Here is a 12,195-nt window from a genome sequence, read left to right on the forward strand (position 1 = left end):
TAACATTTTAAAATATCAACAACTCTAGCCAAATTATGGCTGTTCCAATATAGGTATGCAGGGGAGGAGAAAAGGTGCAGGGAGCCTTTTTCCCCTACAGCACTTCTACAGGAGACAGGAATATCTTTGCAAAGTAAGCTAAATAAGCCTGGGGAATAGTCAGTTAGCAGTTACTGCCACGGGCTTTAGCCCCTGCACATTGGCAGAGCTATACAAGGGAGCATTGGCCACATAATTTCATAACGTCTAGTGCTTCAGGCTAACATTCTCTTCAGTGACTCCTGAGGTATAGCATGGACCTGGTTTTTCAGAGATGCTGAGCATCCACAGCTGTACTTGAAATCAATGGCAGCGGTGAGTGCTCAGCACCCCTGAAAAATCAGACCCTGTGTCTTACAAATGTGGCACAGCTATAATAATGCCTCTGAACACCACTACTTGGACTGTTTGCTCACTTCCCATCTCCCCTGTGAGTTAGCCTTGTAGGAGTGATAACTGAGCCTTTTGTTTTTAATCTCCTAAATATCATTCTAGAACTGCAATATAACGTTCTGGCTATGGGTTATTACAGATATCACAGCTCACTACACACAGGCTAATATCTTTAACAATATCCAGCATGACATGTCATAGCATTGTAATTTGTAACAGTTATAAATTTTAATTTAGCATTATAATTTATAACAGTTATGAATTATAACAGTACATGGCATGTTAACTGGTCTTGAGAGAATTTAAAACACATCCAAAACCATATTTGTGGGAAATATGCCAGTGAATATATAATAGAGTTCATTTTACTTTCTGAAATAATCTCAAAATATGAGCGGAACGGAAAATATTTTCTGTAATCAAAAAACGATCCAAAAACATAACACAAGCACACACTAGAGACTTAAATCCCAAATATAAAACACAACACCTCATGAACTTTAAGCCAATCTTATTATTTTTGAACAGCTGAGATTGGTATCTAAGGGTATCTAACAGCTCAGAAATTAGAGCTACCTGTAATCCAAAGAGTCACAAACCAGAATCACAAGAGCCACAGACTGACAAACTACTGTACTACTTATGTCACCCAAGATGTATTTTGGGGGAGTGCATTCTTACAGTACCTTATAATCAAAGTTTTCATTTAGGAAGTTCTTACGAAGAGCATCTGAAAGATACAGGACTGTTGTAATAATAACACTGGTAACAGAAAAAGAAGAATTACCTTTCATTAGGTGGAAATATGTAACTTTGATTCTTTAAGCACTAATTCATTTTTCAGTAAAGTAAAGCAAGGTACCATGTATAAACTACAGCAAATACTATATTCTAAGCATATATTAATAATCAGTTACTTATACAATCTGTTGTCAAAAATACATATGGCAAGAGACAAACTGATGAAAATATGTATGGTGTAGCTGCATGGACAGTGTCCATGAAAACAAGTATGGCAAGACAACATTAACAAGAAAAATACATACCAAATTATTGTGCAACCCAGACCATATAGATATATTATAATCTACATTTGGTTCTATTAGTGCTGATACATGCAATAAGAACAACTTGTTTTAAACATTCTTTTTAGTGTGTGCACGAGAGAAAGAAAATGAATATTTAATGTTAGCAAAAGGTGCAATATTATTTATTGACAGAACGGACACAGCACAGGCAGTAGTAGTGTAAACCACTGCAATGCAAATCTGCATCAACAATACCTGAAGGAACTACATCTATGGTTCTCTGTTTGGACTGCCAACAAGAGTATAAACAGCACCTACTGTGATAATGATATTTTACCATATTGATACCTATCTTGAGGATATTAATCTATTCTAACTGGATTGAGATAGCCAAACTCCTTTCACATTATTTATCAGTAGTATTCAGATGGTGGTAATTTTTGGTCACTACAGTGCTAACCTGGGTTGGATGAACAGGCGACAGAGTGAAAAGTGCAGGTTTTGAACTCTATGAAGGTTGAACATATATTCATGGATCATCTGAATACACCCTTCCTGAATGAATCAAGATTTAGCTCACACATGCTGTGCCCTCTGTCACAATGGATCTCACTACGTTGGGCTTGCAGTGCTTACATTTGTTCTCATTTTTTAATCACACAACAGTATGTGAACTAACTACAAAAGGCATGAAAAATTGAAGTTGAAGTATAGCAAATACATAACATATGTAAAAGGCCCTTAAATGCGGATTTCTGAATAAACAGCATCAGTTCTAAAAAAATACTACTTAGTATTTAGGATACAGCATTTTTCATCTTCAGAGCATTTGAAAATATATAAGATAATTAATCTTCACAGAATCTATTGGAGGTAGAAAGTTCCAGAGGGGTAGCCGTGTTAGTCTGTATACAGCAAAAACAACGAGACTCCTGTAGCACCTTAAAGACTAATACATTTCTGCGGTCATAAGCTTTCGTGAGCTGCAACCCACTTCATCAGATGCAGAAATTTGTTAGTTTTTAAGGTGCTACAGAATTCTCATTTTTTATTGGAGGTAGGTAAATATTAGTGTCCATTTTTTACAGATGAGGAACCTGAAGCACAGAACTTTAGTCACTTGCCCAAGACCATAGGAGGAGTCAGTGTAAAAGCTGGGACTCCTGAATTCCTCAATACTAGTCCTGTGCTCTGACCATTAGACTATCCTTTATAGGAACCTAGAAGACAATGAGAATCAGCAGGCCCTTTCCTGCAATCTCCATATGAGTTATTGGCTGTTCTTGGCTGGCGGCCTAATATGCAGTACAATGTGGTAATGCAATGGGTTAGTTTGCAATGCTTTATCTGCCAACCAACCTCTTAATGTTAGAGTTTGACAAAGCAGAGTGCCACAGACTTAGATGCTCATGGATTTCCACCCAAAATATTTGCCCAGCCTCTATTATCAGTTTTTCTTCATGCCCTTAATGGGGCATTTAAGGTCTCAGAATAAGACATTTTTCTTTCTGTATAACACAGAACTTCACCGGTTACAGAATCTGGGCTTCAATTCCTAACTTGCAAACTTATCCTGAAATAATGCCAACCCCCACTTTTCAGTCTGTGAAGTGGCTGAACATCTAGAATGAATAAAATCATAGATCTCTTTTACAACACTATCTTTGGTTCTCAGACTTCACTAGTTTTAGTTTTATGGCAGAATTTCTAACCACCATATTTTCTCAATAAGTACTGCATCCTGGCTTCTTATCTGTCCAGATATTGTTCCATGTTTGTCATTCATCTGTGTAGATCATCCAAATCCCCTTCCAGTGGAGTGATCTCTGTTTTACTTTGGAAAAGGATGTTAAAGAGCCTGTTAATGGATAAAGAAAATGGTGCTTAACCATCAGAGCTCAGAGCAGAAGCATCAAGAGGAAAAAACCAAAACCTGCTATTTTTGTACTTGCACACAATTCAATTTTACAGATGTTTCACCAAGTAGGTAGGAAGCAGCTTTGAGAGAAAAAGGATATTTCTCTAGAAGAAATGATTAAAATAATAAGCATGGGTAACTATACCTATGTATTAATTACTATTATTATTATTTGTCTTACTATATTGTTTAGGAGCCCTCGTTATGGACCAGAACCCCATTGTGCTAGGTGCTGTAAAAACAAGGAGCAAAAAGACCAGCCCTTCCCCAAGGAGCTTACAATCTAAGTAAAATTTCAGCTTGTAGGAAATTCTTAATTACAAAATGATAAATCCCTGAAAAAGGAGATTTAAAGGAAACTGTAATTTAGTCACAGAACCACAAAGAGTAACTATATGGATATGTCTATACTACCTATACATATTTATTTCATAAAATTATTTCTCTCTACATTGCTTCCTTATTATCAGATTTTTAATATACTCTAGAGAAGAATTTTAAAATGCCATTTCAAAAACTTTTTGCTAAGAGTTCCTGAGGTAGCAGGATGGTAATAATACAACTATTTCTTGCAATAGGCAACCTATCTCAGTTGTTTACATGATAAACCAATGATGCATTCTGACTAGTTGACAAAAGGAAGGTCTGTGAACAGCCTGTGTGTGTTTATGTAATTAGATCAAAATAATTCAACTGAGTGGAGTACGTGAAGATGAAACCATATAATCATGGAAATATAGAACTGGAAGGGATCTTGAGAGGTCATCTAGTTCAGCCCCCGGAGCTGAGGCAGGACCATTTATTTCTTGACCATTCCTGACAGGTATTTGTCTAACCCAGTGTTCTTCATTGCAAGGCCCAGGAGCCAGTGGCAGCTCCCATCGACACTAAGTGTGGCTCCCTGACTAATTGTTTATATACCAATTTATTCTATTTTTAACATTAGAATATGTAGCAAGCCTATCAAAGTCTGCCATCTTTACACGTCACATTGACCACATGGCACGATGTACTCCAGTAAGTACATCTAAGTAGATCCACCGTATAATAACTGTATTACTATAGCAACCAATGTGTTAATGTAGTAGTTGATGTGGCTCTCACATGGAAGGTTTTTTGCCAAAGTGGCCCTCGCTTGAAAAATAGTAAAGATCACTCATCTAACCTGTTCATAAAAGCCTCCAATGATGGGGTTTCACAACCTCAAGTTTTCCCTCATATTTAACCTAAATCTCCATTGCTGCAGATTAAGCCCATTACTTCTTGTCCTACCTTCAGGGGACATGGACAACAACTGATCACCATCCTCTTTATAACCACCCTGAACAGATCTGAAGACTTATCAGGTCCCCCCTCAGTCTTCTTTTCTCAAGACTGAACATGCAGAGTTTTTTAAATCTTTCCTTACAGGTCATATTGTCTAAACTTTTTTAAATTTTTGTTGCTCTCCTCTGGACTCTCTCCAATCTGTCCACATCTTTCCTAAAGCGTGGCACCCGCTAAGTGGATTACCTTGCACTTGTCTTTATTGAATTACATCATGTTGATTTCAGCCCAATGCTCCAATTTGTCAAGGTTGTTTTGAATTCTAATCCTTCACTCCAAATGCTAGCAATCCCTCCCAACACATTTTATAAGCATACTCTCTACTCAATTATTCAAGCAATTAAGGAAAATATTGAACAGTATTGGACCCAGCACAGACCACTGTTGGACTCCTCTAGATATGTTCCTCCTAGTTTGACAGCAAATCATGGCATGGATAACTACTCTCTGAGTAAAATCTTGCAACCAGTTTTGTACCCACTTTCTAGTAATTTCATCTACACCACACTTCCCTAGTTTGCTTATAAGAATGTCAAGTGGAACTGTGTGAAAAGCCTTACTAAAATCAAGATATATTACATCTACAACTAGAGTAACCAGATAGTAAGTGTGAAAAATGTGTACACTTTTTTGGAGGTGGGTGGAGGGGAAGGAGTATAATTGCATATATAAGACTAAGCCCATATTATCAGGATGGTCCTGATAATATCAGGACGTCTGGTCACCCTATCTACAACTTCACCCCCATCCACTAGGCCAGTAACCTTGCCACAGAAGAAAATTACATTGGTTTGGCATGAATTGTTCTTGACAAATCCATGTTTGCTATTACTTATTAAGCTATTATCCTCTATGTGCTTACAAAGTGATTGTTTAATAATTAGTGCCAATATCTTTCCAGGTATCAAAGATAGACTGGCTGGTCTATAATCCCCCAGGTCCTCTTTGTTCCCCTTTTCCAAGATACCTTCACAAAGCTGTGAGGTATTGCAAATACAGAGAAGGATCAGGATATCACACAGGAAGATTTGGATGACCTTGTGAACTGGAGCAACAGAAATAGGATGAAATTTAGTAGTGGAAAAGTGCAAGGTCATGCATTTAGGGGCTAATAACAAGAATTTCTGCTATAAACTGAGGACGCCTCAGTTGGAAGTGACAGAGGAGAAGAAGGACCTGAGCGTATTGATTGATCACAGGATGACTATGAGCCGCCAATATGATGTGGCCATGAAAAAGCTAATGCGGTCCTTGGATGCATCAGACGAAGTACTTCCAGTAGAGATAGGGAGGTGTTAGTATTGTTATACAGGGCGCTGGTGAGACCTCATCTGGAATATTGTGTGCAGTTCTGGTCTTCCATGTTTAAGAAAGATGAACTCAAACTGAAACAGGTGCAGAGAAGGGCTACTAGGATGATCCGAGGAATGGAAAACCTGTCTTCTGAGAGGACACTCAAAGAGATTGTTTAGCCTAACTAAAAGAAGGTTAAGGGGAGATATGATTGCTCTCTATAAATACATCAGAGGGATAAATACCAGGGAGGGAAAGGAATTATTTAAGTTTAGCACCAATGTGGACACTAATGGATATAATGAACTAATGGATATAAACTGGCCACCCGGAAGTTTTGACTTGAAATTAGATGCAGGTTTCTAACCATCAGAGGAGTGAAATTCTGAAATAGCCTTCCAAGAGGTGCAGTGGTGGCAAAAAACCTAGCTGGCTTCAAAACTGAGCTTGATAATTTATGGAGGGGATGGTATGATGAGACAGCATAGTTTGGCAGTTGACTGATCTTTGACTACTGGTGGTAGATATCCCAATGGCCTGTGAAGGGATGTTAGATGGGGTGGCTTCTGAGTTATTACAGAGAATTCTGTCTTGGCTGTCTGGCAGGTGAATCTTGCCCACATGCTCAGGGTTTAGCTGATTGCCATATTTGGGGTCAGGAAGGAATTTTCCTCCAGGGCAGATTGGCAAAGGCTCTGGGTTTTTTTCGCCTTCATCTGTGGCCTGGGGCACGGCTCACTTGCTGGTGCTCTGTATCTTAAAGTCTTTAAACTGTGATTTGAGGACTTTAATAACTCAGTGTTAGGTTAGGGGTTTATTACAGGAGTGGGTGGGTGAGGTTCTGTGGCCTGCAGGAGGTCAGACTATCATATTGGTCCCTTCTGACCTTAGAGTCTATGAGTCTATAAGATATGTAATATGTCTGCCATTTTCCAATCCTCTGGGGCCTCACCCATCTTCCATACGTTCTTGAAGACAATTGCTAATGGTTCTGAGATTGCTTCAGCTCACTCCTGAAGTAACCTAGGTCTGAATTTCTTCAGGCCCTGCCTACTTGAATACATCTAACCTTCCTAATATTCTTTAGCCTGCTCTTCCCCTCTTTTGGCTTGCATTTCTTTCCTCTCATTGTAATATTAATTGTGGTAAGTACTTGGTCACAATGTACTTATTTAGCAAAGAATGAAGCAAAAGAGGCATTAAACACCTCCACTTTCTTGATGTCATCCATTATTAGTTCTTCTTCCCCTATAAGTAGAGGCCCTACACTTTTCTTTGTCTTTCTCTTGTTCCTAATGTATTTATAGAACCTCTTCCTAATGTCTTTCATGTTCCTAGCTAAGTGTCTGATATATGTATGAATATGGAAGAAGCTATAAACAGGACATTTCCAGGTTTATGGGGATTTTTCCCCAAAGCATAGATGATATGCATAGCCAAGAAGTAGCAAGGGAATCAGTATACTGATGACATATGGGTAACTAACTAGCGCAATACAACCTTCTCATAACCCAGCCGCTTCCCAGCCAGTGATCTTAAAATAAAACAATAAAATTTGAATAAATTCCTGTGGCCATCAAACTGCAAAATATTTATCTTAGAATCACCAGTCATTGATATGTTCAGAACTGCCAATCATTTTACAAGAAAAGATTCCAACTCTTATCCATTGATTTGTTCCAGACACATATTAAGAACTCTAACCTTCAATTTTACATTATTCTGATGACACTCAGAAGTACCCATCTGCATGTACTTTGTACTAGCATCCACTATAAAACAATGCTTTCAAGTACAGCTTCTGCTTCTCAGCTGGGTGCTCTGTTATTTCAAAATGAAACCCAAGCACAGAAATCCTCAACAGAGAAAAGTTTCCTTCACATGGGAAAAAATTATGTTCTCACGGACCCATATATATATATATCTTTATACACATACATGCTACAGAATTAGAACTGTGGAGAAGTATTTCATATATTTAATTGTGTAAGACGCACTCTTATATTACAAGGTGTATTTGTATGAAGAATTTATTGTACAGCTCTCAGACTACATCACCATAGCCTATGTGAGCTAGCAGTATGATCATAAGTGGCCATAATGAAGATACTAATACTAGTGTGACATGTTCCTTTCTTGCATATCATCATGGTATCCTGGAAGATGCAATCCAGTCCAATAAGGGGTTGTGTCAACACTTGCCATGCAGCCTTGCGTGCCTTACAATGCTTTTGCTGTTGTAGCTCACAGCTTGCCTTTTCTACTGTTTACTCATCTTTACCCTTCCTTTTCCTCTATTTTCCTTGTCCAAAATAATCAAACAGAAATAATAAAACTGTAACTTTTCTTTGACTGTTCCTAGCCTTTTCACTTTAGAATCACTTAAAATTATTCAAACCAGTGTTTGAAGTGTAAAGCTCTGTTAAAATAGCAAGCGGTGTGTAAATCCTGTCAACTACCTCACTATCACACCTCAAGTACACTCCAGCCCAGTGAGGGGTTGTGTCCCCTCTTACTCTTTAACCCTGAGTGCCTCACAATGATTTGCTATTGTTGCTCTCTGCCTGAGACACTCTCAGTCACCAACAAGCATGCAGGTTACACCCTGAGTGTCTGTGGGATACGTAACCAACCCTGGATTAGCAACTCTGACCCCAGAAGTTTGTCTACAGCCCCACATTCCTACTCTAGCTTCCACCAGCCTTGGTTAAAAACAGCAAGGTGACCCCAACACACTCCCAGTCCCAAATTTCCCCAAACTGTATTCCCTGAAGTATCCAGCCCCCTTTTAGATCATTCAGAGAAATAATAAGGGTTGTTTGCGCCTCTAAACACACAAAATGTACAGCTTACCACTTTAACTGGAATAAACTAACACTTTAATTCAAACACAGCACTGCTGTTTAAATTAAAAGTAAAAACAAGTTTATTAACAAAAGAAAATAGGATTTTAAGTGGGATCATATGAAAAATGCTTTCTAGTAACTAAAAACTTAACCCAGCAAGATAAAAATTTTGTTCAAGATGGCTTTTTTCACCCACAGTCTTCCCGTAACATGGCTCACCCCCACCCACTCAGTCAGAACCTCCTCCAGAAGCCAAAAGTGTAAATTCTGCCCCTTTCTTTTATAGTCCAGTGAACCTTTGAAATGGTTTCTTCTCAATGCTACTCCTCAAAGTAACATTTATTTAAGCTCTGAGGAAGGTAACATGGAGTCTGGTAGTGAAGGAAGCCCAATGCTGTTGTTTTCTCCCACTGGAGTTTGCAAAAATGCAAATTGTTCTGTTTCTTTCAGTCTCCTCCCCTGATGGTCCTGTTTACTGCTTATATATAAATTGAGGTAAACCCACATTCCTTTGTTTAGAACAGATGTATTTAACACCTTTACCTAGGCAAGTCCATCTGGTCTTGAACGTGTTCTAGTAACATCATGCAGGGTAACTCACAACTTTACATATAGTGTTGCTACATACATTTCACCATGGCACTGTTGACCTTTGAGTTAGTTTTTAAATGATATCTACAAGGCATATTCTGTACAAAGATTATCACAATTGTGTCTAGGGTGTAAATATCTGGGTGCTTTGGGTCACATGTATATTCTGCTTTAATTAATGAAAAAAGGGTTTTCTAAAAGACATTATAGCCCTTGTCATATTAAGTTCAGAGGAAACCAAGGGAGTCTTCTGAAAGTTAATGTGTCCAGTTGTCAAATGATATACCTGGGATTTTAATATATATAAAAAACAGAATATACCAAAGAGCATTCGACACAGCACCTATTTAAAATAAATATGAACTTCCATTGCCATATTTTTATAAGTGCTGAAGACATATCAAAAGAATAGCCCATTGGGTTTTAAGAGACAGATGCCCTAGCATTTCTAACATTCGGAAAACTGCTGAAAGAACTCACATTGGTTAATACCATACAGACAAATGAGATTCCTGCAAATTAACTGATCTTTTAAATGATACTAAGCAATTGAGAAGATTAACGCACAGTTATATCATACTGTACCTCAATATTATTTAAGTATCAAATCTCTGCTTAATGTGTAACAGAAACCTCACTTTATTGTCAAGAAATATTGTCCTTCATTGCTAATGAAACATGACAGCTCTGGAATTCAGGCAAATCTGTTAAATGCCCTGGAAAGATGCCAACCAGCTGAATCATCCAGACAAGGGAAATTATTCTAACCTAAGGATTATTTAATTAAATGAATTTATTGAATATACTGAAAATATTGTGTTATTTCCAGTTATTGACAGACACTACAAACTTGCCATCTATGAGCATCATTCATATAGTGTGGCATTCATGTCACAGAATTTTGGATTCCTCTGTGGGAGTAGATAACTGATTTAGGAGTCCTTCCACCATATGGTCTTCCATTGCAGTTTATGATTAGAAGCATTGCTACAGTGGCACTTAGTTTCAGTTAACTCCGGTAGTAAGCTGATGTTATAATGAAGGATAGAAAAATGAAGACAATATTTTCCTTGATGAAGAATAAAACACACCTTGTAATGGCAACATTCTTGCCAATAACACTTAGTAGCTGTAAGTAATTACCCTGTTTTGTTGCACACATAATTATGGTATCTTGATTTGTCCATTACAGATGAACGTCTAAGTAGTTATATAGATTATACAGAAAAAGACGGTATCAGAGGAGGGCTTTTATTTGTATTTCATTGCATGGTCATTACAAGTGACAGACATAAGAGACAAGATCTTTTCCACGTCCCTATTTCTGTCACATGACATTTGAAACATACCTATTTCTCCTATTTTTATATTATGTCTCTCTTTTCGTTTGCAACCTTCCCAGTTTCTTAAATTTTGGAAGATTTCATTCATACTTTGTGCCACCTATTCTCAAAGTTAAAATATGTCAGCAATTGTAGTTGTGCACATTTTGCAATTTTGCAAAGCTAATCAGTTATATTAGTCAGTGATGGCCATTCAGGGACTCAGAATTGTAGCAGCTGGCATACAAAGCACGCTTCATCATAAATCATCATCATCTTCGGCTCCTTAGCTACAGAACACTCCTCCCTAAGCCTTTTTCTTTCTGTTTTTGATTTATAGCAGAAAGCATCAACTAAGGATGACCTTATCTGAAAACACACATCAGATGCCACATAATTACTGAAAAGGTAGTGAAAAAAGAAAAATCTCACAGGAGCCAGGGCAGCAAAATAAAAATATATCCTGATATGGCACCTGATATGGCACCTGATATGGCACTTTCAGAAGACTTGAGAAACTTTTAATTAATTGAAGTTCTGCATGTGTAAAGAAGAAAAAAATATAAGTGCAAGACAGATATTTGTAATGTGCTATAGCTTCTCTATATGGAAAGTTTGTTACTTGATTATACCCTTGCTGGGGCTCATCTCTCTCCCTTCAGTCTCAGACAATTAGGTTGCCCATTTCTTCCTGAAAATACTAGATACAGTTCAGACTTCACTCTGGGGACAGGAAAAAGAGAAGATAAGACTCCTACCTGTCCCCAGTGCTTTCGGTGATCTGACTGTTCCTGGGAGAGCATCTCTAGTTCCTAAGGCTATGCTTGCCCTGAGAGCTGTTGCTTTGACCTCGCTCTTTACCCTTCCACCGCCTCGAACAAACGTACACAGCTAAGGAAGGGCCCACCTAACTCTGGTGCTGCAATTGCTCCAAATACTATTTCTGTCTGATTGAACTAGGAAGTGCTCCTTCCACAAGTGATCTTAAGTCCCGACTGCTCATCTCTATGAAGGCGATAGCCTTGATCTTTTCTGATCTTGATCACATTCCTTATGTATTGTGCTGCCCTGGGTGTATTCCTTAACCTGACAGACTGTTATCCATTGTCAGGATTTGGGGTCCAGTTGTGGCTGATTCTCCCATCATTTGGGCTGCTGATCACCATAAACTGAGGGACTGACTCATTCTGGAAGGTTCCTTCACTTTCCTTTGCTTCTCCTGTTGGAAATGGTTTCAGGCCCTTTAAGGGTATGTCTACACTGCAATAGCGAAGTGTGACTGCAGCACACACAGCCATACCTGACTGAGCTAGCTGCTAAAAATGGCTAGCTTATGCTATTGTGGCTATCTGAGTATAATCCCACCTGGGACCCTGAGTATATTCTCCGGCAGCTAGCCTGTGCTGCTGCCCATGTTATCATAGCTACACTGCTATTTT

General features: G+C 38.3%; 1 protein-coding gene across 1 annotated transcript in view; it reads right to left on the reverse strand.

Moving 5' to 3' along the window:
- DOCK4 (dedicator of cytokinesis 4) overlaps nt 1–12,195 on the reverse strand; it is a 373,592-nt gene that overhangs the window by 75,073 nt on the left and 286,324 nt on the right. The window contains exon 28 of the mRNA XM_067564219.1: nt 1,119–1,194. Coding sequence (XP_067420320.1) covers nt 1,119–1,194 — 76 coding nt within the window. The remainder of the gene's footprint in view (nt 1–1,118; nt 1,195–12,195) is intronic.

The sequence above is a fragment of the Emydura macquarii genome, unplaced genomic scaffold, assembly GCF_026122565.2.
Source record: "Emydura macquarii macquarii isolate MOO-44397 ecotype Brisbane River unplaced genomic scaffold, CSIRO-AGI_Emac_v2 contig_2636, whole genome shotgun sequence".
In the NCBI taxonomy this organism is placed as follows: domain Eukaryota; kingdom Metazoa; phylum Chordata; order Testudines; family Chelidae; genus Emydura; species Emydura macquarii.